This window comes from Durotheca rogersii (assembly GCF_024521655.1).
Source record: "Durotheca rogersii strain YMJ 92031201 chromosome Unknown GGS23scaffold_1, whole genome shotgun sequence".
NCBI lineage: Eukaryota > Fungi > Ascomycota > Sordariomycetes > Xylariales > Xylariaceae > Durotheca > Durotheca rogersii.
In genome coordinates, this window is record NW_026251232.1 from 792,226 (window position 1) to 813,249 (window position 21,024).

Consider the following 21,024-nt stretch of genomic DNA (forward strand, 5'->3'; position numbering starts at 1 on the left):
CACTTGAATCGTTGGCGGTGGCCATCAGACAATGCCCGTCCTACACAAGGAGTATCATCAGGTACGCCATCGAAACCCTGTCGCTACAGTTCTGTTTTTATGCCGCCGCATCGCTGACGTTTAACCCTATTATTATCACAGCCGGCGACAATTAAGCGGTATATCAAGAATGAACGAAACAACCGCACAAAGCGGTTTGTCATCGATAAGGTTATAAAACGGGCGCCCTTTATCTCCGACCGAACGACGACCTGTTGAATGCGCATCGCGAGGGGGGTGATTCGAGAATATCTGTATCGTTAGCCGGCCGAAGGGGTGAGGGCTGCCCCCCGCACCGCGTGATCAGCCGGATTCACGTCGAACACACTCTCTCAACTTAGCCCAGAATCAGCATCCTTACAGTAGCCATTCTACGACCCGAGAATTGCCCATGTGTGAGTGTGTCTGGGGCGACCCAGACACAGGGCCAGCGGTTAGGTAGGTACACGCTAAAGCCGGACTCTTTACGCAAAACAATTCCGTACAGCGCTTGACGACGTGCGTCTCTATACGTACCCATACGTTAGGTCCCTAAAGCCCACTAACCCGTATTCATAGTTAACAGAGGTTCCAGGCTCGATATATTTCGAGGGCCTTCGTACCTATCAAGGCGTGTTATATACCTACGACATATAAAGAGGCATGTAAAGCTCGCGGACTCCTTCGTGAGGCCGTATACTGCCTAACATATCTGTACCAACACCTATGGAATGGCCGGCAACGGCCCGAGCCGTGGCAGCAAGCGCGCCAAGATAGCTTACCCAGCACGCGAAGTTACGAAAGAGAACTACAAAGAAATCTACCGCACGATCACGGCTGCCCAGTGGCAGGCGATAGGTTTGTTTCACACAGAGCAGTAAAGTATTTTACGGCCACTAACATAATCGTATAGCCAGTCACGCATCCGAGGAAGCCCACCGCAAGTCGCGCAAGGCTTGGGGAAGGTTGGTGGGGGGGGCGAGTTGGCTTGGATGTAATATGTGAGTAGCCCCTTCGAGCGATTGGTCCTGCGCTGTGAGCTAACGGATTCCAGCCGTCCGTAACCGTACCGCAAGTCACGAAGGAGAATTACCGTGACACAGGCCAGACACAAGACCGGCAAGAGTTTTCTCGTGTCAAGACTATACATACCAGCATGTAAAGGCGCCCCTTCGCGTATAGCCCCATCATAGGTACGTTAGAGCATCTGTTGCCGTAGGTACGTTTCAATACGGTCGCGCACGATATCGGGCCGTGTCGTCACTCGAAGCTAACTTATGGTGGGCCTCCGGCTCTGTACGTGCCTGCGATACACCTGATCGTGACGTACCTACATCAAAGCCTTCGATAGCTGCCGCGTATGTACCTACCTTTGTATTACTCCCGTGGTACTATTAGCTGACCGGATTAGTTTGGTGTGAATCGCTTGTTAGCATGATGCGTAAGCTCCTAGAGCTATTTTACGACGATGGGAAGGTCCCGGCTTGGCCGGCGACCGACGCCTCCCGCCGTAGGGAGCACGCTGCTGCGAGCCCCTCTGGTCCCGGTATGCCACCGCCATTTAGAAACACGCCGCTGTTGCCCTAGATGGAAGCGGAAAAGTCCACCGCCTCCGGAGGTCGGCGCTAGACACCACGGCTACTGATACAGCTGTCGGTGCTAACCTCGGAGAGGATTGTCGATTCCTATGGGAGACGAGGGGAGCGGTTGTCAGAACCCCCAAAACCTGGGTCTCGGGAGGGTGACGGTATCTCTACTACATCGACCGCTTATCATAGTTGCCGAAAGACGCGGCGTATGGTATCGCGTAGGAAACGCACATACAAGCCCACATATCTAAACGGGGAAATGTAGGCGTCTATACATAGTAGATGGTAAAAGAAATGCGGCGTGGGGCGCCAAGAATCAGGGGGGTAAATTTGTACCCTCTACCTTCTAAGACTTCTTAAGCCCCCTATAGCTTACCCTAAAGCAGGTCCCACTACTACCGCTACTACTGCTATAGCCACCACTGCCATAGCTACCACTACTACTGCGCTACTACCACTGCACCACCACCGTTCACTATCATGCTGTACGATGCGCTTTCAGAGTAAAATTTGATTGCGAAAAACAATCAGTTGAGTGCACTTTCGTGCGGTAGTTAGAAATGCATTCAAGAGAAAATTTCTAAGGATAAAGCTCAGTATTGAATAGGAGCAGCGTGAGCACGTTATAATGGAGACCCGTATAGTAATGGTTACCCAACTGCCAACAACTGGCCTATTAGTGCCGATCGAACCAGATTATAGCTATAAACAGCTGTAATCAGTTGATCAGCCAGCTGAGAACAGCAACTAAGAAAGGAAATAGAGAATGGAAAGACTAGATAGCAATTAAAGGCATATTAAAAAAGAGTAAATTACTATAAACTAAGGTCTACCGTAAGTCTATAGGTTTAAGTCTAATCAATAAAAATCTAGATACGAAACCTATATAAATACTCACCCAAAAGGCTACGTAGCCTAGTTCCACCACACTATTTATTACAGTATGAAGCAGGTTTTTCGATTAATCCGATTATCTTAGAAGGTAAAAGGTAGGCATATATTTATACTCCTGCTTCTTGGCGCTTTATACTACATTACTTTTACCATCTACTATGTATTTCCACGCGCAATAACCCGGCGTGTTGTTAGTGTTGAGGGTCCTTAAGCGCTAGGAGGCAAGGAGCTAATAACAACGGCCCGAGAGTACGAGACTTGGATATATTATGCCGTCGTGGTCTCATATACAACAGTAAAGCTTGTTGCGCGCCTTAAAGGCTCGTCGTATCTAGGTATTGTGAGTCTCTTTTCTTGCGCTTCGGATGCTCCCGTTAGTACGAAACCCAATTGCCTAGATAGGTAACATACCTACAGAAGCACACCTTACTACAAATCCCCCTTTATAGATAATACACCACATTGTAATTACGACTTCGCCCGAGACTGTGCCGCTGCCAGGGAAAGACGGTCAAAATATAAGAGCCTCGAGCCCCCGGCTTCTCTCTTCACTCTCGACAGTTCCGCATTCGACCAGCGCCAACCTCAGCTGACGAGAAATATATCGTCAAGGCATAGATATGCCGTACTTGCGTACACACCACGCAAAGGGGCCGAGATCGGCGCCTTGCAAGATGTCTACAATCACGATTTCACTTGGGGCTCGACAAGACTCAGGCTACTGTTTTTGGAATCGATCTGAATTACCTAGACGATCTAACTTACAAGCCTTCAGGGGGAGGGTGCGGGGTGGTTAAGACGTGAGCTAAACATCCCCCTACCCTTACCTCATGGACCTAAAAAAAAAAACCAATATGTCCGCGCTGTAACTCCTTGCCTATGTGGAGTCGGAACCGCCGGCTCCGAATGAGTCTCTTGGGTCATGCCACCGACACGTCCGTGTACCAGAAGTATATGCTTGAATGCGTCTGCATGTAGAGAGGAAAGAGCATGACCATTTTCCCGATGCCTGATCGAATGTATGCTGTTACCCGCATGCGCGGACGTACGTACGTCTCATGATGCATGAAAGTGTGTTCGCGGGAGGTTAGCGTGTTGATCTGAGTCGTCGTCGCTATTCCCTCGTTCCTTTTAGTCGTATATGTCTTCTTCCATATCGTCGGGCGCGACGTCCTCGACGGCGTCCTCCTCGTCGATCAGCATATCCTCGTCGTCTTCGCCGAGCTCGCTGTCGGTGTGGTTGGGGACGACCTGGATCTTGTTGCCGACGAGCACGATCCGGGCCGACTCGCCGTCCCTGATGCCTCCGCGCAGGATCAGGACCGCCAGGCGGTTGAGCACTTCCTTCTCGATGAGCCTCGCAAGCGGCCGCGCGCCGTAAGCGGGCGAGTAGCCGGCGTTGCCCAAGTAGTCCTTGGCTTCCTCCGTGACCTCGATCTGGACGTTGCGGTCGTTGTCGGCGAGACGCTTCTGGATCTCGGTGAGGCGCAGGTCGACAATTCTGCGGATCTCGCGTCTCGTGAGTCTATTGAAGATGACGACCGAGTTGATACGGTTGAGGAATTCGGGCAGGAAGTAGTTGCGGAGCGCGTTCATAACGAGATCCCGCGTCGTGGCATCGATCTTGCCGTCTCGGCCGGACGGGCGCGCTAGAAACTCGGCACCCAAGTTGGAGGTCATCACGACTATACAGTTTTTAGCGTCGACGACGCGGCCTTGGCCGTCCGTAATCCGACCGTCGTCCATGAGTTGGAGGAGAACGGTCAGGACTTCCTTGGCCGCCTTCTCTACTTCGTCAAAGAGCAGGATGGAGAACGGCTTTCTGCGGAGGGCCTCGGTCAGCTGGCCACCGGCGTCGTGGCCCACGTACCCCGGCGGCGCACCGATCATTCTGCTAAGTGCGTGGCGCTCTTGGTATTCCGACATATCGAACCGAATCATCGCCTTCGGGTCGTCGAACAGAAACTCCGCTAGGGCCTTGGTAAGGAGGGTCTTGCCGGTACCGGACGGACCGCAGAAGAGGAAGCTAGGCGGTTGGTTGGGGTTGCTGAGACCTGACCGTTGCAGTCTGATAGCATTCGAGACGGCCTGAACAGCCTCCTTCTGCCCCACGACGATCTTTCCGAGCGCTCTCTCCATGTGGATAAGCTTCTCCTTCTCCGTGGTCTTGAGTCTGGTGACGGGAATGCCGGTCCATCGCGATACAATCTCGTTGATCTGATCTGGGCCGACGACGTCGGTAACCATGGAGCCGCCGATGTCATTCTGACTGAGCGCGGCGTCGGCGGCAGCCTTCTGGCGCTCGAGCTCCTTGATCATATGCTCTTGTTCGGGAATGGCGTAGTACTGAAGATCGGCAGCTCGTGCGTGGTCACCCAGCCGGGCCGCGTCCTCCATCTTGACCTTGAGCTGGTCTAGCTTCATCTTCGCCTCCTGGATGTCCTTGCCGCGCTTGCGCTCGCGCTCGTACTTCTCGCGAAGCGGTCTCAACTCCTCCTCGACGTTCTCGGCGTCCTGCTTCGCAATCTGGAGTCTGGCCTTGGATGCATCGTCCTTCTCGCGAGACAGGGCGTGGATTTCAATCTTGAGCTGCCGCAGTCTGCGCTCCAGCGAGTCGATAATTTCGGGTTGCGATTCTCGGGCCACTCGGACGGCGGCGGCGGCTTCGTCGACCAAGTCCACCGCGGAGTCGGGGAGACGCCGAGAGGTAAGGTAGCGCCCGGCAAGATTCGCAGCGGCAACTATGGCAGCGTCGGCGATGGTGACACCGTGGTGAACCTCGTACTTCTCCTTCAAGCCTCGGAGAATGGAGATGGTCTCGGGAATTGTGGGCTCCTTGACGAGAACCTGTTGAAATCGTCGCTCGAAGGCAGCATCCTTCTCGATGTACTTCCGGTACTCGGCGAGAGTTGTAGCACCGATACAGTGCAATTGGCCGCGAGCAAGCATGGGCTTGAGGAGGTTGGCCGCGTCCATACCGCCCTCGCCGGAAGCTCCGGCGCCCATCAGCAGATGGATTTCGTCGACGAAGAGCACAATCATGTCCTTGGATTCGGAGATCTCCTTGAGGACGCCTTTCATCCTCTCCTCGAACTCGCCACGGTACTTACTGCCGGCCACCAGGGCACCGACGTCGAGCGAGAGCAGCTTGCAGGCGGCTAGATTGTCGGGAACGTCGGCGTTGACGATCCGCTGAGCCAGGCCTTCGACGACGGTGGTCTTGCCGACACCGGGTTCACCGATCAGCACGGGGTTGTTCTTGGTTCGTCTGGAGAGAATCCGGATGACCCGCCGAATCTCTTCTTCCCTGCCGATGACGGGGTCGATCTTGCCCTCCCTCGCCATGCTCGTCATGTCGATGGTGAATTTGGACAGGTTCTCGTGCTCCTCCTCGGTATCGGCCGTTTTCGAGTCCACCCTCTTCGTCCCGCGAATGGTTTGGACGGCGTCCTGGACCAACTTGGCCTTGGGGATGTTAGCCTCCTTGAGGGCGGTGGCGATGGTAGCGTCCTCGGAGAGGGCGGTGATGAGGTGGTCAACGGCGATGTAGGTGTCCTTCTGGGTCTTCTGGAGCTCCTGGGCCTTTCTGAGGATGGTGTTGAAGGACTGGGCCATGGTGACCTGCTCGGGCGGCGGATCTTGGCTCGGCAGACGGACCAGCATCTTTTTGAGAGCTCGGTCGAAAAGCTGAGGGTCGCCGTGGGCCCTCTCGACCACTTGACGGAAGAGGCTGTGAGTAGTTCCCGGGGGAGCATTTTGCTGGTCCTTGGACGGGTCTGGCGGGGGATCTAGCAGCGAGACGGCCAGGTGGACGGGGAGCAGCTGGGTGTGAGCGTATTGCTCGGCCAGCGCCATGGCATCTTCGAGGGCCTTCTTGCCCCGGTCCGTGAACTCCATACGCGAATTCATAGCGGACAGGCGGGTTTGGTTCTAGACAGAGAGCGGGTGCGTGTCTTGTGTTGGTGTAGGGGTGTATCAGGCAGCGCCCGCAGGTAAGAGAGAGGTGAAAGGTGCGTTGGGTGAGGGCGGACACGCTAGCTGCAAGTGGTGGCAGAGACTAGTTTAGGTGTGTGATGTCGTTAGGCGGGGAGCTTAGCGGATGCACCGGCTTACCACCGCGAGTATTAGGGGTGTGTAGTACAGAACGAGTTGATTGATATCCTGCCCCGCGGATACAGCTGGGGATGTTTTCGAGTGGTGAAGAAGGAAACGAGGAGGAGGAGGAGGAGGAAGAAGAGGAGGAAGAAGACGGCGCGGAAGTGAAACACGTATTTATCTGGTCTGTCACGGGGGAGAAGAGGGAACATGCGATGATGACGAGACAATTACTCTCGGGCCGTGACGACTGGGTCCTGGTGGAAATCGCCAGCCGGTTCTCGACGGTGCCAGCGAGGAAAAGGTCATTCAGTCCAGTCTGCCTCGCTCTCGCTAGAAGTGTCGCAGGTGGACAGGCAGGCGAGTGCGGTACTTGCTGGGCCGCGGTCAGGCGCGCGCGACCGCATGTACCTACACCACACCGTCGGGTATCCAGGGACGCTGAGAAGCCCCGCGAAGCTTCCACAGCGTCGATGGTGGTGGGGCAGCGCCTGGGGGGGATTGTCGGACGTGCGACCCACTCTGGCCAAACCTCGCCAAGGCGGCCCGACGAGTGGATGGAACCACTGCCCTCGCCCAACTCCGTGCTGCTCAGCTACCTACCTATCTCTCAGGTGCCTACGTGTAGGTGCGCCTAAGCTAGGCCTCTACTATAACTTATAAGTGGTGATATGCCTAAGGCTAAGGCTAGGGCTAAGGTTAAGGCTATGCCTATGCCTATGCCTATGCCTATGCCTATACTCTAAGTACGGTGGACACCACCCAACTGTAGGCATGTCCATGCGAGTAAGCCCGCGAGGTGGGTTGGCTCACCTGCTGGTGTCGACCCGCTGCCAGCCAACGTCTGGATTCCGACCCGGCTCCCGGCGAGGCGGCCCTGTGGGCGTCATCATGGAACCTACGGATCCCTCGAGGTGGGATGACTCGATCCGCCCTATTAGCTGCCAGCTGGGCGCGGGAAGGACTCGGGCACCGGCCGGATCTTGGGATCACCCACACCCGATATGGCGTCCGATAACGAGAGCACCGCGATAAGATAACGATAAGCCCTGCCAAGATGGTGCGTAGGTACCTTTACCTACCTTAGGTACCTATAGGCCGAGCCAGGCAGGTTCACCTTCTGAACCTGAATAATCATCGTCGCAATCGGAATTTTTGCGTGGTGGCAGCACCGATACTGGCACCACCCAGCCCAGCCCCAGCGACCAGATACCTACCTACACCCGTCTATGTAGGTGGTATCCGGTGTCAGCCTCAACAACCCCAACCCCGACCGTCCCCCCCCGTCCGCCGTCGCCGTCGCCGTCGCCATCGCAATCCCCGCAGCCGCCATGGCCCTGACGGCCAATTCGATCGCGGCCCAGCTCGGCAAGCTGTCGCTGGTCGGCATCCCGCGCGCCCCCGTGCGCTTCAAGCACATCAGCGCGAAGGTCCGGAAGCGGCTGGAGGCCGGAAAGAAGAAGGTCCGGAAGCCTCATCCGCTGCCGCAACTCCCCCCGCACCACGGCGAGAAGATATGGGTCTTCCACCACTTCTTCGACGGCATCACCGTGTACTCCCATAGCCCGGTGCCCAAGGTATGAATGAAGGCGTCGCCCTCCCCTCCCCCCCCCTTCCCCGCCGAGCGTAAACCATTACGAAGCAGCATCAGCCGAAAAAAAAAACGACGCGCTAATCCCGTCCCCTCCCCCCCCTCTCTCTCGAAAAGGCCAGCAAGATGCTGCGCCAGATCCCCTTCAACGGGAAGAAGCTGCGGCCGTCGTCGATACGCAAGGACCTGTGGCGGCCGCTGGCCATGATCCAGTTCCCCGAGGGCAGCGGTGAGGTGGGCCGCAGCGTGTACCAGCGGCTGCGCGAGTGCCAGTCGCTGCACGCGCTGTGCTGGCCCGACTCCCTGCTCGCCGACCCCAAGGACGGCCACGTGCTGACCAAGCACGACCGCGGCCGCCGCCTCAACGACCAGAAGGCCAACGCCATCGCCGACATCGCCGCCGTCCTCGCCGGCCTCGGCAAGGGCAACAAGATGTGGGTGGCCGCCCCTGACCCCGCCGACGACGCCGCCGCCGCCGCCGACCCCGAGAGCAGCACCCGCCCCCCCGACGCCGCTACCCCCCCCAGAGCCCTGCTCAAGGCCGAGATCTGGTGGATGAACGGCCAGGACCGCGGCTACGCCAAAAAGTGGCCCTCCAACGTCACCCACCACCTCTTCGCCGAGGCCGTCCTCCAGCCGCTAGACGCGGAGACGCCGGACGGCGCCGCGCCGCCGACCGAGGGGGGCGGGAAGGAAGGGGACAAACCGCGGACGGCGCCAGCCGAGCTGGTGGCCGCCGAGCAGCTCCAGAAAGGAGGCGATCAGCGGCCTTCCGCGTAAGGGGGGGGGGAAGAGTCTACGCGCACGCCGTTTACATTGAGCCGGAGGAGGAAAGAAAACAAGGCTTCCTCAATAACTTTATATTCCTGCCGATTCGCGGCTGCGTCTCTGCAGCCGAATGTATTATCAGTCGTCTATCCGTTTATCACGGCGACGACCCCTCCGCCCCGCACCACCGCCGTGCCCTTTTCAAACCATGTCCTGATATAGGCATACCGCCATGGCACCTCCAGAAAAAATATACATTCTGAACCTCTGTACCGTAGCGCGTGCGCGCGCGTATGTGTGTATGTCTCTGCCTGCCTACATACCAATCTCCCGTCCCCTCGTCAGTTCCTGTACCCCTCCCTTGCCTTAGCCCAACCGCCCGAGACGAAATTCCGCGCCCGCGAGTAGAAGCGGAGGAGCGGGGCGAGGCGAGGCGGTTGGTTAGAAGGGTAAAGAACCGAATCAAAAGAAATGAAAAAAAAAGAGTAACGGGGCGACCCAGGCGTCTAGAACTTCATGGCGAACGACTTGAGGTACTCGTAGTGGGGCAGGTTCTCGTCGACGCAGGCGCGGATCACCTTCTGGGCCTCGTCGCCGAACTTCTGGCGCCACTGCTCGTCCTCTTCTTCGTCGGTGAGGGCTGCCTAGAAAACGGGCACGTCAGCAGGCATTCTTTTTCACATCGTCATCTCCTCTCCTTCCAAAAAGGCGACGGCGGCGGGCGGACGTACCTGGGCGTGGGGCCGGGCGGCGAGCCCGGTGCTCTGGATGGCGTCGTTGTGGAAGCCGCGCCACTTGGCGAAGGCGGCGGCGACGCGGTCCTGGCCGGCGGGGTCGCCCCAGGCGAGCATGTCGGGGCGGAAGGGGAGGCCGACGCGGGCGCAGAAGGCGGCGACGGCGGGGGCGGGGCGGTCGAGCAGGTCGTCGGCGTCGACGACGGTCACGTCGCCGCCGCCGGCGCCGCCGGGCGCCGACGACGCGAGCCCCCGCGCCCGCAGGTAGTCGAACACCCGCCGCAGCTCCGCGTACCCCGCCTCGCTCGGCAGGAACCGCATGAACCCCGTCACCGCGTCCAGCGGCGGCACGCAGCACCGGAAGTACGACGGGATCCCCCGCCGCGGGTGCCGGATCAGGAACGTCCAGTGGAACCGCTCCAGTACCGCCAGCGGCAGCACCGTCGGGTTCCCGTCTTCGGCCCCGCCCCGGGCCGTGTCGCCGTTGGTGCCGTTGGTGCTCGCCGCCGCGCCCCCGCCGCTGAGCGACGGCGCGATCGTCGCCGGCTTCCCGTCCGGCGGCATCAGATAGTACGCCATGTCCTTGATGAAGACGCGCTTGCCCTGCCGCCGCCGTGGTTAGCGGAGTGGGCTCAGGGGGGGGTCCTGGGACATGCGGTAGAATATACATATAGTATCGCCCGACGTAGACAACAAAGGGAAAAAAAAAAAAAAGGGAACTGCATACCTTGCTGCCGTCCTTCTCGAGGCGCTCGAGGACATCGCGGTACGTGGTGTTGGCGAAGCCGCTGCTTTCCCTGGCGGCGGGGTCGTCGGCGTACCGCTCGCTGAGCCGCTCCGGGCCGTAGTAGAAGCTGTCGCCGAACGGCTCGTGGACGCACTCGAGGATGTCGTCGCGAGTCATGAAGACCTGGGAGCGGGAGAGCACACAGTGTTAGCTCGTCCTCTCCCTCTGTGGCTGGCGTGGCCGGGGTCTGGCCCCTCGGCTAGCCAAGCTAAGCTCCGTACAGGTGCATGGAGGCGGATACACGAGTAGCGGCAGTAAGCAAGTGTGTGCGTGTAGTAGGCTAGCGGCCTTGGGATCCGCCGATCCGGTTTTTTTTTTCGCTCTTGACGGGAGGGACGGATCAGAATGACTTACCCTCTCGAAGGCGGTGGAACAGGCACGTGGGTGCGTAACGAGGAAGATGGGCTTCTCCGACATCTTGAGTGTTGCGATCTGGGTTCCGGATGGTGTGACCAGGTTGGGTTGTCTTCTGCTCACTCAGGTGTATATGCTGCTCGACAACGTATAGGCGTGTAGCGCACCGCGCGTGAGATAGCTAGTGTATAACGAAGAGATAGAGGAGCAAAGACGCATTTATCTGATCGATCGATCGAGGGACGGACGGGTTGCTTTAACTCTCTCCCGCTCGGACGGCGGGTGGTTCGAGGAAACAAGCACGCGCAAAGCTCCCGGTGGCAGGTCCATAAGCGGACTAGGTTCAGCTGGAGTCGGGTGACGGTGAGGTGAGAGGGAAAGCAGGCCTGGACGAACGCCGAGGGATCCCGGTCTTTCAAGAGAGGAAATGAGAGAAGGAGAAACGTGGATTTTGTCCGGCATAACCTCAGCTACGTATGCGATAGCCAAAAGTTGTGCAGAGTTGACGGACGAGGTTGCCAGACGGGGCTACGTCGACGTCTAGCTGAACTGTGCCTGTTGAACTTACCTGCCTCCTTAGACAGTTTAGGCACTTAGTCTGCTATACCTGGGTAAGCAGCTAGCTGGTGGATGCGATGCCGAGAACACTAGCCGTGCCTACACCATGGTCCGATACATCTGCGTGCATTTCATATCCATGTCTGAGTACATGGCCTATGACAATGTATATGTTCCGAAATAGACGACCGCCCAGCGGCCTCGAAATCTTGGAAGCTAGAAAAAAAAAAGACGCAGATGCTAGGCCATGCAGGCCTGTGTCCATGCGCTTAGTTCCTTAGGTAATAGGTTGTGATGTGGGTGGTAAGAAGGTAGGGATATCTGTGGTATACGTCAGATCGAGGCTGCTCATTGGCAAATCACAGACATATTAGGGGCAAGGGGGCAGAGATCAGAGAGTTGGGGCAAGTGCTGGCGTAGGAAGCATAGAAACTTGGACGAATAAGTCTCCCTTCTTCGTCTCTCTTCTCTCTTCTCTCTCATTTTCATCGTGGCCATGAGTTGAGAGCCGCGTTGAAACTGAAGTTCTACCTAACTCGCAAGTGTCGCTCTCGAACCCCCGAACTGCCCCGGTCCGTGTAATACTTGGGCGGTGACGAACCTGTACGCACTTCCGAACATGTACGTGGGCGCGCACTAGACAAGGGTGTTCACAGGCACGTAAGTGATTACGGTGCCGTTTTTACCAATGGTGGTGCCTCGAGCCCCGGCTTGGGGATGTAAATAGCGACGTCCGGTCCCCGTTGCGGGATCCGCGTGGGGGTTTTTGTCGGCTCCATCAAAACTCGTAATATCGGCTTCCTTCCAATTGGCCTGAACCAGTAAAAACTAGGTAATACGCCCACTTCGTCGCCTTCTCTTTATTTTCCGTTGGCCCCGGGGCCTGGCCTGGCCCTGGCCCTGCTGGGTCTGAACGCGAACGGGGATTCTCAACTGGGCTCGGTCCTGGTATGCCCAGCAGATTTCCGCCGGATCTTTGCTCGTCTGCCTCTGCCTTACCTCACCATGACGTCGTTGAAGTCCAGCAAAACGTATGCGTTTCGAGGATTGACCCTGCGCCTGCGGAGTAGCATGCGAGAGTTTTGACATGCGGGCCGTGGCCGGGGTAGACCGCTGGTATGGTTGAGGCGGGCACTCAATTCTGTCGGCTGTCGGCTCCTGTTACAGGATGTGCCAGAGTCTTCAGGCGACTGTGCCGTTAGGAACTATGAGATGAGCGATAGCCGCCTTGGAGATGTCTGATGAATGTATTTTTGGTTATCTTCCACGCTCAAGGCACCTAGTAAACTCGGCTTGACCGCGTATATGGGAGGTAGGCATCTACCTAATTAGTTGTGTCTGTCGTGTCGTGTGGCTGAACGGCGACACGAGCCTTAGAGGAACCCAACGGAATGAACTTCCTTGGCCATGTCTCGCTTGACTTGCTTTTTTTTTCTTTTTTTTTCTTCCTAGAAGTGGTGTCCCATCCTTCATAGATCCGGAGTGTGGGCCATGTAGGTAGATAAACCCGCTCTCCCCCTAACTGAGCCTGCCCCAGCTCCAAATGTTGAGGCCGACCTTGGTTCCTTTTCTCACTGTCACGAAATCAACTCGTTAGTGTACTTCCGTCTACAGGACGGGTTAGGCTGTGCGTCATGAGCGAAGCGCTTATAACTGGCCTCGTAAGACGAAGGAGGGAAAAGTGGCAATAATCGCACACGTACCTGGTAGACCCGCGTGCCACGTCTCATCCCACCCCCTACCGGTCCCGTCGGGGCGGAAGTTTTCCCAGTACACCGCGTTCCCCGACACGGGCTTGAACGTAACACCAACGCGGGGCCTCTCGCCGTCGCCCCCGGTGCCCCTTTTCCCGCCCGCCGTCTCCTCCTGCCCCTCCCCCGTCTCGCCGGAGGGGGGACACTCCACCCAGCGACACCACTTCTCGTCGGGCGCGCTCCACGGCAGCAGGGGGAACTCGGTGCCGCCGCCCTCGACCTCGCCCGCGCCCAGGCCTGCGCCGTCGCCGTCGGCGTACACCCACGCCATGAAGCTGCTCGCGCGCCCCCAGCCGCGGCGCCCGGACCCCCAGTCGAAGTGGTGCGCGTAGTGCTGCGCCGGCCCGCGGTACCGCTGCACGCGCAGCCGCTCGAGCCACAGGTCCGCCCGCCAGCCCTGGAACCCCCGCGCCCGCGCCTCGATGCACCGCACCTCCGCCGTCCTCGGCACCACCGCCACCTCCGAGTCCCGCACCGTCGCGTCCCGCTCCGTCGAGCCCCCGTCGTGCGTCACCGTCGACGGTTCGAACAGTGGCTCACTTTTTATGCGTCCCCGGACCCGGACGGTCAGCGCAATGAAATACGTGCTCGGTAAGAGAGAAGGCGGCAAAAGAGGGACGTGGTGAGGCGTCGGAGTATATTGGAGTGAGACGGGATGAGATGGGGGACGAGGTGAGACGAGAAGGAATACAACCTAGGTAAGTATAGACGTACCTGATCTCGAGCAAGTGCGCCCGCTCGTCCGCCGACAGGAAGTTCTCGATGTACACGACGATGGGCGCCTTGGACAGGAAGTGGACGGTGTACGTGTGAGGCGGGCAGTCCGTCTCATTCGCCGCGTCCATAGCCAGCAGCGACTCGTCGATACGTGGGCGCGGCGTGTGTGGCAGCCGCGCCGGTTCCCGCGGGGAGTATCCCGACGGCGAGAAGAACCGCAAGATCGGCTCGTAGGCGAAGAGCAGGACCGCGAGGCCCGCGAGTATCCACGGGAACATGACGCCGGCGGCGCAGCGGCCGAGAACACGTAGACAGGTAGGCAGGTGGATAGGTAGAAAGGTAGAAGAAGGGTAGGTAGGCAAGCCGGCTGGTGTTAGCAAAACGGGTTAGGGACAGGTGCCCGAGGTCAACCAGGAGGCAACGCTGTCTGCAACCACTACCAGGTGTGTCAGTAGGTAGGTATAGCAGCCCTCGAGTAGCTAACTAGAGGGGATTCTACGGTAAGCCCACGCACGCTGTTACCGCATCCCCCAAAAGCCGAGTCTGATGCGCTGGTGGTGCGCCTGACCCGCTATTAGCGTCGTGTGCATACTCCCTCCAGTACTGCCTCTAACTGCCTAACGTATAATGCAACGCAACATGGTACGATCAGGGAATGCCTTAAGCCCAAACCGATATATATACTCTACATGCATAATACCCTATACCTGCATGATGACATGACGCGGCCACACGCGGCCACATGACTGTAACGCTTGCTAATAGATACATACCTGCAATCTGCAACAACCCCTTGGGGGTATATACCTTCGTAGCTCGAAGACGACGATAGCGGACCTCGCGCGAAATCATTGCCTCTTCTTATCCGACTCTTTCTCTGCTTCCTGGCTGCCGTAGCCCGACCTCAGATACACGGAGGCGAGCTTAAACACTACGAAGAGGAATCCGGCCAGAACCACGGCCGCTGTCCCGGCGCTGATCCAGCTCGACTTCAGCAGGTCGAGAACGGGGACTCGGATCGTGTGGTAGAGGTTGCCTCCCGACTCTGGCCTCGGATCGACGTGCCAGAAAATTGTACGCTGACCGAACAGTCCGTCATACCCGAGATTGACTCTGTCGAACGGATTGCTGGGGAACTTTGTACCGTCCTCGGCCGTGCAGGCCCAGAAGACCGCCGGCCAGGGGACGTGGATGCTTCTATATCCGTGTTCTGCAGGTGATAAGTAGCGAAGGTGGAGCGGAATCTCGGCTGTCCATGGCCTATCGTCCTGGACATCGGGAGGCTGTAGCTCGAGGAGAACGCTAGAGCCCCAGAGTTTGATGGCATAATCGGGTGCCTCGAGATCCACGGGCTGGCTGATGTAGCGCAACGATGTCAAATTCTTGGATGATAGGAACAGACCGTCCCCAAGTTGATACTTGTCGGCAAATATAGCCCGGGGTAGCGTCAGGTACGTGTGCAATGAACAATACGGCCCCTCCATCGGCGGCTTGCTTGAGCTCACGCGGAGTTGCATCGTCGGGTGTAGCCCCGACGGGGGTAGGAACCCGGACGCAAAGCTGACGCCAGCGGCGCTTTTGTGACGCGAAGGGAAGGAGAACAGAGCTGGCGAGGGTTTCGTGTCTTGGCCTAAAACACTGAGCAGCCCCGTCACACCAAACTCGTGCTGTTCGAGATGCGGAGGTATATCCGGCGTCATTATGCCAACTTCGGCTCTGTGATCCGGATGGGAGTCGACAGATAGCGGCTGTGGCTCATTCGGCCACAAAGCTGTGACCTTGGCTACGTTGGAGACAGCGTCGTAGGAGAAATCCACCGAATTTGCCTTGGCGAGCCGCTGCGCACGCTCTTTGCATTCGGAGCCAGGGGAGACGCACGCACGCTTCTCGATGTACGATGCGAACTGCGCTAGGCTTTCTAGGACCTGGTAGTATTGGTATGCGGTCGAATGGGAAAATCGGTCGTTTGGCAACTTCGTAAACGAGTCCTGCGGGAGGTCAGCGGGATGAGAACATGGCGTCGAGAGACCGTCGTGATCTAGTTTCTATGGCGGTCGCTTACAGATATCGACGAGCAGTCCAAAGGGCCGAAAGCAGCCTGTAACAAGGGGCACAAGCGTTCGCCTTCTAGCTTCCGGCCGTTGCTGGGGGTGTAGAAGACATGCAGGCCGGGAGGCAGGCGGGAGCTCCATGGGCCTACAGTTTGGTAGGCGACGGGGCTCTGCCAGCGTATGTAAAGTTCCTGGGATTCCTGAAGAAGGTCTCGAAGCTCGGCGGGGAGCTCGTCGAGCGCTAACGTGATCCGGTCCTCGCGTTCGGCTATGATATCGGGGCCGGCGATGGAGCGACCGGCCAGCTTCAGGGAGTCCGGGTCGACGCCATGCTCGTGCCTGTGGAAGAAGGTGATTCTTTGGCGCATTTTAGAGGACAAGATGGAGGATAGCGCATTCCTGAGCTTCCAGTCTATGATCTTGGTAAATCTGCAGGAAAAAGAAGTTGGTGAGAAGGAGGGAGACGGGGTTGGTGTCGCAGGTATAAGTGATCTATCTGTCACGAGGCGAGCTGCGAGGCGCGAAGGTGCAAGGTGCAAGCGAGGTAGGTACCTGAAGGTACCAAACCCAGGATGGCCCAAGCTCCCACCACCATCACCACACGTCAGTGGCTTACAGAAGACTCGGTAACGTGACCAATGTCTACACGCCTACACGTCTACACGTACATCTACGAAGTGGGCGTGTACTGTAGTATATCGCGAAGGCATATCATGCCGTTTACTTTCTCAAGCATCCACCGGCTCGTAGCGGACATTCACATGCACGCCGGTGATTCACGAAAATCGAGTGCATTCCGTAGCTCTATTACCAGACGGGTTGACTCCTATCGGCTCTCAGCCCAAAGGTTTGCCCTGCCCCGGGGCCAGCTGAGTCGCGCCTAGCTCTGTAATAAATCCTCTTCGCCCTATTTCTCTTGTAAAATAATGCCACAACCTTCGGTGCATCCCTTTTACCTCCCCGTCCCCAGAGTCAAAAATGGATAGATGTGGCCAGTATACGGCAGAAAAAGAAAAGAAAAAAAGATAGTGCCGTTCAGAGTTCCGACCCCGGGCCGGGACCAAGATGCGGACCCAAGCCTGAGCTGATCTTAACGCTTTCACATACCAGTTAGGTTGTTGAACGGCCAACTTTGGGGAGCGCTATACCGGCGACCGTAGGTCTCGGTTAGATAGACAACCTTCTCATACAAAGCGGTAACGCCGTGGTTGCGTTTCTCAATCCCAGCGACGGCCCTCTCGCTCCGCTTCGAGGCGCCTCATGCGCTCTTCCTCGTCCTCCGTCTTGACGGCTTCGCTACGACGGCTCTTTCTGCGACCGCTGCGGTCGTCGCCGCCTTCGCGGCCACGCTTCACCCCTGTGCGACTTGCTAATCGCTGTGCCTCCTTTAGGAGGCGCTCGCGGTCTCGAGCCTCGCGCTCCAGCGTGTGCGGATCCTTGGTGGCCGGGGGAGGGGCTGACCTCGGGCCGGCGGCAGACGATTCGCTCTCGCGCCTGTTCGAGTTGGAGGGTTTGCTACTGACGCCCTTGATCTCGAGCCCGGGCGGCGCCGATTTGTTGCTAGCTCCCTTGATTGAAAAGCTCCCCCTGGGTCCGGCCGGGGGGTTGAAGCTTTTCTCTGCAGGCTCTGTCGGAGTCGGCAGCGCGGTAGAGCTCTTAGTGCTGCGGTGGCGGCGATCTTCGTCGTGGTCGCGAGCGCGGTCCCGGTCCCGGTCCCTCTCTCGCTCTGGATCTCTCTCGCGGTCCTGGTCGCGGTCCCGGTGAGGACGATGGGTAGACTTCCGATGCCGATCGTAATCGCTGTCCTTGTCAACTTCCTTCTCGCGATCTCGCCGCTTCTCCTCGCGGTCGCGGCGACTCCGATGACTTAGATGCCTCTGTTCACGGTCGACAGGAGAAGCAGACCTAGCACGTTCCTCGTACTTCCCCTCTCTAGCCCGACCTTTGTAGTCGTCATCGTCTCTAGTCGATTGCTTTCTGCTCCTATGTTTGCGGCGGCGGCGGTTACCGTCACGTTCGTCACCCGACACGGATGGGGATCGATGTCGCCTGTGCCTGCGAGTCTCCTTACGATCACCGCGGCTGCGGCTCCGGCTCCGCGTCCGACTCTTGGAGATGGTATATGTCCTAGAACGGTCACGATCTTTATCACGATGACGCCCCCGGCTTTTGTCCTCATCATCACGCTCTCGGTCACGTTCACGATGACGCCGATCCTTATCTTTAGACGAATGCGGAGAACTACTCCGCGACTTTGGCCTATCTTCCAACGGGCTTGCCACTACCGGGACCGCATTAGCACGCGGACTCGGGTTTCTCTCATCAGTGATGTAGCCACGTGCTCTTAAGTGGTGAAGACTAGTGTTAGGGAGACCCTGGCGCATGGCCTTGGGGCCCGTCGGCGCATTCAATGGCACATCCGGGACCGCGGGTTGGGGATGTGTCGGACCAGCAGGTCCACGGGAGAGACCCCGAGGCCCCGATTGTGGATCTCTAGCAGAAGAAGAAGATACGTCACCCTGGTTACTTGCAGGATCGCCCTGCGCAGACTGCGATCTTTCTTCCTGGGGAACCTGTCGCGGGTTCTCTGGCGTTGGCTTATCGGATCCGTCAGCGATAGCACGATCCTGGCTACCTCCCGGTTCTGGGTTCCCATTTTCCTCGACCGGCTGTCCGTCCTGGTCCGATCCCGGTCGCGCGACCCGGCCAAATTCGTCCACGCTGCTAGAGTCTTGTCCTGGTGCCTGGGAGCCGTCCGGTGCTGTCGGGACGTCTCTGTCGGCCGAGAATTGGGGGCCTTGCTCAGCCCAGCCTGCGTTTAGGTGGTTGTTATATCCTTGATGGTACCCGCGACCATAGCCTCCGTTGTTGAAGCCTCTGCCACGGCCTCTTCCTCGGTAACCATAGTTACCTCGACGGTAATCATTGAATTGGTTGTGGTGACCATAATTACCTGAAGAAAAGCCTGTACGGAAACCTGAGTTAAAGTTGCCAAAGTCACCATTTCCCATTCCAGGAGCATTTGGATTGAAATTATCTTGGCCGACGTTCCATGATTGCTGTCCGTTCCAGTCATTGCCGCCACCATTGAACCCATTCATGCCCATATTCATGTTCATGCCGTTCATGCCCATGCCTTGCGAACCAAAGCCACCGTTCATCATCATATTCTGCATCGTCATCGGATCCATCATTCCTAGATCGCTCAAGTAAGCCGACAAGTCTCTGCCATTCGCACGGCTGGCTAAAGAGTTCTTACCCATCATGGGAAAGGAGCCGAAAGCGGCCGGGTTCATTCCACTTTGTATGGCCAGCATCATCTGCATCTGGTTCATGTCCCCGTTGCCGAAGTTCATGTTGAAACCACCATTTACCGAGTCGAAGCCAACGCCCATCCCGGGCTGTGCTAGCTGATCCTTGTCATTCCCACCTTGACCATCCTCTCCCGTTTCTTCCGAGTTTGCCTCACCTTGGCCTTCTCGTCCTCCGGGAACGATGGCTTGAGAATCTCCTTCGTCCGGGAGGGGATCCCGGCGCTGCCCGTTTACATGCGAGTCCTAGAGAATTGTCAGATTAGGCTGTAGAGCACGAAAACTACGATAAACTAACCTGTTTAGGTAGAGCATCAAACTTTGGCTTAGAATCGGTAGCCTTGGGCTCTTCCGAATCGGCCGGGGCAGAAGGTGCGGAGGCTTCTACAGCTTGAAGCTCGGGGCCGTCCTGGGTGGTTGTCGCAGCTTCTGGAGGATGCGGCTCCGCAGGGACGCGTATCTGGGTGGTCGGCGTGTCTTGTATAGGGGTCGTTGGTGTTGAACCGTTAGTCTTGGGGCGGGCAGCCTCGCGCTTCTTCTCTTCGGTCTTCAAAAAGACCCTGATGGTAGTCCTGAGGGACTTGTAGACGGTGCAGTCGGATCCCGAGACGGGAGAATGCTCGCAGACGGGGCAGGCAGAGGGTAGCGTGGATTGACCTAGCATCTGTCAGGGCCTACACCTATGACGCAGCCGCACCCAGGCCGGGCCAGGCACGGGAGGATAGATCGGGACAAAGAGATATCTAGCTTACATTTTTCGCATATGGCGGTCTCGCAGCAGGGTAACCTGAAAGCGTTTATGGCCAACTTACTGCAGACGGCACATCGCAGCTTCGTAGGCAGCTCGGCCGGGGTCAGAGAACTGCGAGCTAGGGTTAGCCGGCTGACCAGAACGCGAACGCGAACGCGAACGCGGAGCGGTGTATCCGAAGGGGAGGACGACATACTTGGCGAGCTCGATCTGAGCTGAAGTCAACGCCGTCATGTTGGGCACGGAAGGCGTTGCGGGCGAGATGGGTTTGCATGTGGTAGATGGATAGATTGCGCTAAGAATGACCGAGAAATTTCTGCTGGATGTAGGAATACGGAAGCATAGGAGGATGCGGTGACGGGCAGTGTCGAAAAGACAGGAAGCCCAAACGACGTCGTGTGTCGCACCGGTTTCGAGACGCAGGCTGCTGATATGGATGGGTCGCCTCGTTTGGCTGGGAGGGAGGACCGAGAGAGAGACGTGGCTATGTGGTCCGGAGTAAAATCGTAGACCTCACGCGCAAAACAATGAGGGAGACCTTGTTCGTGGAGTTTGTCGCTTTGGACCATTTTAGGTAAGGTTGGGGTCGTCTAGCTTAGGCGGGTCCAGAGGTCTATACGCATATCGGTGGTTTGTTTATAAGGGTACTCGTAGCAGTAAGAGGTACCTAACCCAGCCTCCAGGCACCCACGAACATTCAGTACTCGCATATTCAAGAATGTGTAGAAATCGAGGTTTGTCACAATCGGGTATGGTCATCGATTACGTACAGTAACAGAATACCGTAAGGTAAGGTACCTCTTACATTACCTATCGTACCTACCTAGATACCTAAGGTACCTAACCTAACCTAACCTAACCCAAGCTTCCAGGTCCACGTAAAGCACCTCGAATATGGATTGGTGGCGTGAGCGATGACACTGCCAATACGCAGCAGTCCTACTCGCAACCCGCGGTCGTGTTGGCTGTACCTCATGCGTGTTGGCTTATCTCCATAGTCATTTATGGCTGAGTGAATAGAGGGTGATTCGAGCAGACGAACACACATGGTA

General features: G+C 57.5%; 6 protein-coding genes across 6 annotated transcripts; 1 reads left to right on the forward strand and 5 right to left on the reverse strand.

Annotated features, from left to right (window-relative positions):
- Window positions 1–3,220: 3,220 nt before the first annotated feature.
- On the reverse strand, window positions 3,221–6,711 carry GGS23DRAFT_543830 (heat shock protein). Its single transcript, XM_051514870.1, has one exon. It carries the CDS (start codon window positions 6,408–6,410, stop codon window positions 3,633–3,635), a length of 2,778 nt encoding a protein of 925 aa, XP_051376769.1. The 5' UTR covers window positions 6,411–6,711; the 3' UTR covers window positions 3,221–3,632.
- A 1,216-nt stretch (window positions 6,712–7,927) lies between these two features.
- Window positions 7,928–8,967, forward strand: GGS23DRAFT_601989 (transcriptional regulation of mitochondrial recombination-domain-containing protein; the record flags this gene model as incomplete). Its single annotated transcript, XM_051519258.1, has 2 exons — window positions 7,928–8,173; window positions 8,305–8,967. The coding sequence occupies 2 exons, from the start codon at window positions 7,928–7,930 to the stop codon at window positions 8,965–8,967; spliced, it is 909 nt and encodes a 302-aa protein (XP_051376770.1).
- Window positions 8,968–9,461: 494 nt separating this feature from the next.
- GGS23DRAFT_601990 (P-loop containing nucleoside triphosphate hydrolase protein) lies at window positions 9,462–10,893 on the reverse strand (the record flags this gene model as incomplete). Its single annotated transcript, XM_051519259.1, has 4 exons — window positions 9,462–9,599; window positions 9,687–10,292; window positions 10,417–10,599; window positions 10,831–10,893. 4 exons carry the CDS (start codon window positions 10,891–10,893, stop codon window positions 9,462–9,464), a joined length of 990 nt encoding a protein of 329 aa, XP_051376771.1.
- Window positions 10,894–12,691: 1,798 nt separating this feature from the next.
- On the reverse strand, window positions 12,692–14,422 carry GGS23DRAFT_9485 (uncharacterized protein). The gene is made up of 3 exons (XM_051521422.1): window positions 13,857–14,422; window positions 13,092–13,681; window positions 12,692–12,962 (listed from the first exon to the last, which is right to left on the reverse strand). Exons 1-3 carry the CDS (start codon window positions 14,135–14,137, stop codon window positions 12,907–12,909), a joined length of 927 nt encoding a protein of 308 aa, XP_051376772.1. The 5' UTR covers window positions 14,138–14,422; the 3' UTR covers window positions 12,692–12,906.
- GGS23DRAFT_9756 (PIG-X) lies at window positions 14,274–16,413 on the reverse strand. Its single transcript, XM_051521430.1, has 2 exons — window positions 15,922–16,413; window positions 14,274–15,847 (listed from the first exon to the last, which is right to left on the reverse strand). Exons 1-2 carry the CDS (start codon window positions 16,276–16,278, stop codon window positions 14,708–14,710), a joined length of 1,497 nt encoding a protein of 498 aa, XP_051376773.1. The 5' UTR covers window positions 16,279–16,413; the 3' UTR covers window positions 14,274–14,707.
- A 271-nt stretch (window positions 16,414–16,684) lies between these two features.
- On the reverse strand, window positions 16,685–20,801 carry GGS23DRAFT_543843 (uncharacterized protein). Its single transcript, XM_051514871.1, has 6 exons — window positions 20,743–20,801; window positions 20,169–20,649; window positions 19,974–20,083; window positions 19,520–19,878; window positions 19,170–19,467; window positions 16,685–19,106 (listed from the first exon to the last, which is right to left on the reverse strand). The coding sequence occupies exons 2-6, from the start codon at window positions 20,204–20,206 to the stop codon at window positions 17,128–17,130; spliced, it is 2,784 nt and encodes a 927-aa protein (XP_051376774.1). The 5' UTR covers window positions 20,207–20,649; window positions 20,743–20,801; the 3' UTR covers window positions 16,685–17,127.
- Window positions 20,802–21,024: the final 223 nt, after the last annotated feature.

Coding starts and splice junctions, on each gene's coding strand:
- GGS23DRAFT_543843 (XM_051514871.1), bottom strand. CDS start 20,206: ATGACGGCGTTGACTTCAGCTCAGATCGAGCTCGCCAA. Junction 20,084..20,168: donor GCTCAGATCGAGCTCGCCAA/GTATGTCGTCCT, acceptor CCTAGCTCGCAG/TTCTCTGACCCCGGCCGAGC. Junction 19,879..19,973: donor GACCGCCATATGCGAAAAAT/GTAAGCTAGATA, acceptor GACAGATGCTAG/GTCAATCCACGCTACCCTCT.
- GGS23DRAFT_9756 (XM_051521430.1), bottom strand. CDS start 16,278: ATGCGCCAAAGAATCACCTTCTTCCACAGGCACGAGCATGGCGTCGAC. Junction 15,848..15,921: donor TGGACTGCTCGTCGATATCT/GTAAGCGACCGC, acceptor GACCTCCCGCAG/GACTCGTTTACGAAGTTGCC.
- GGS23DRAFT_543830 (XM_051514870.1), bottom strand. CDS start 6,410: ATGAATTCGCGTATGGAGTTCACGGACCGGGGCAAGAAGGCCCTCGAA.
- GGS23DRAFT_9485 (XM_051521422.1), bottom strand. CDS start 14,137: ATGTTCCCGTGGATACTCGCGGGCCTCGCGGTCCTGCTCTTCGCCTAC. Junction 13,682..13,856: donor GCGCACTTGCTCGAGATCAG/GTACGTCTATAC, acceptor ACGCATAAAAAG/TGAGCCACTGTTCGAACCGT. Junction 12,963..13,091: donor GTGGCACGCGGGTCTACCAG/GTACGTGTGCGA, acceptor ATTTCGTGACAG/TGAGAAAAGGAACCAAGGTC.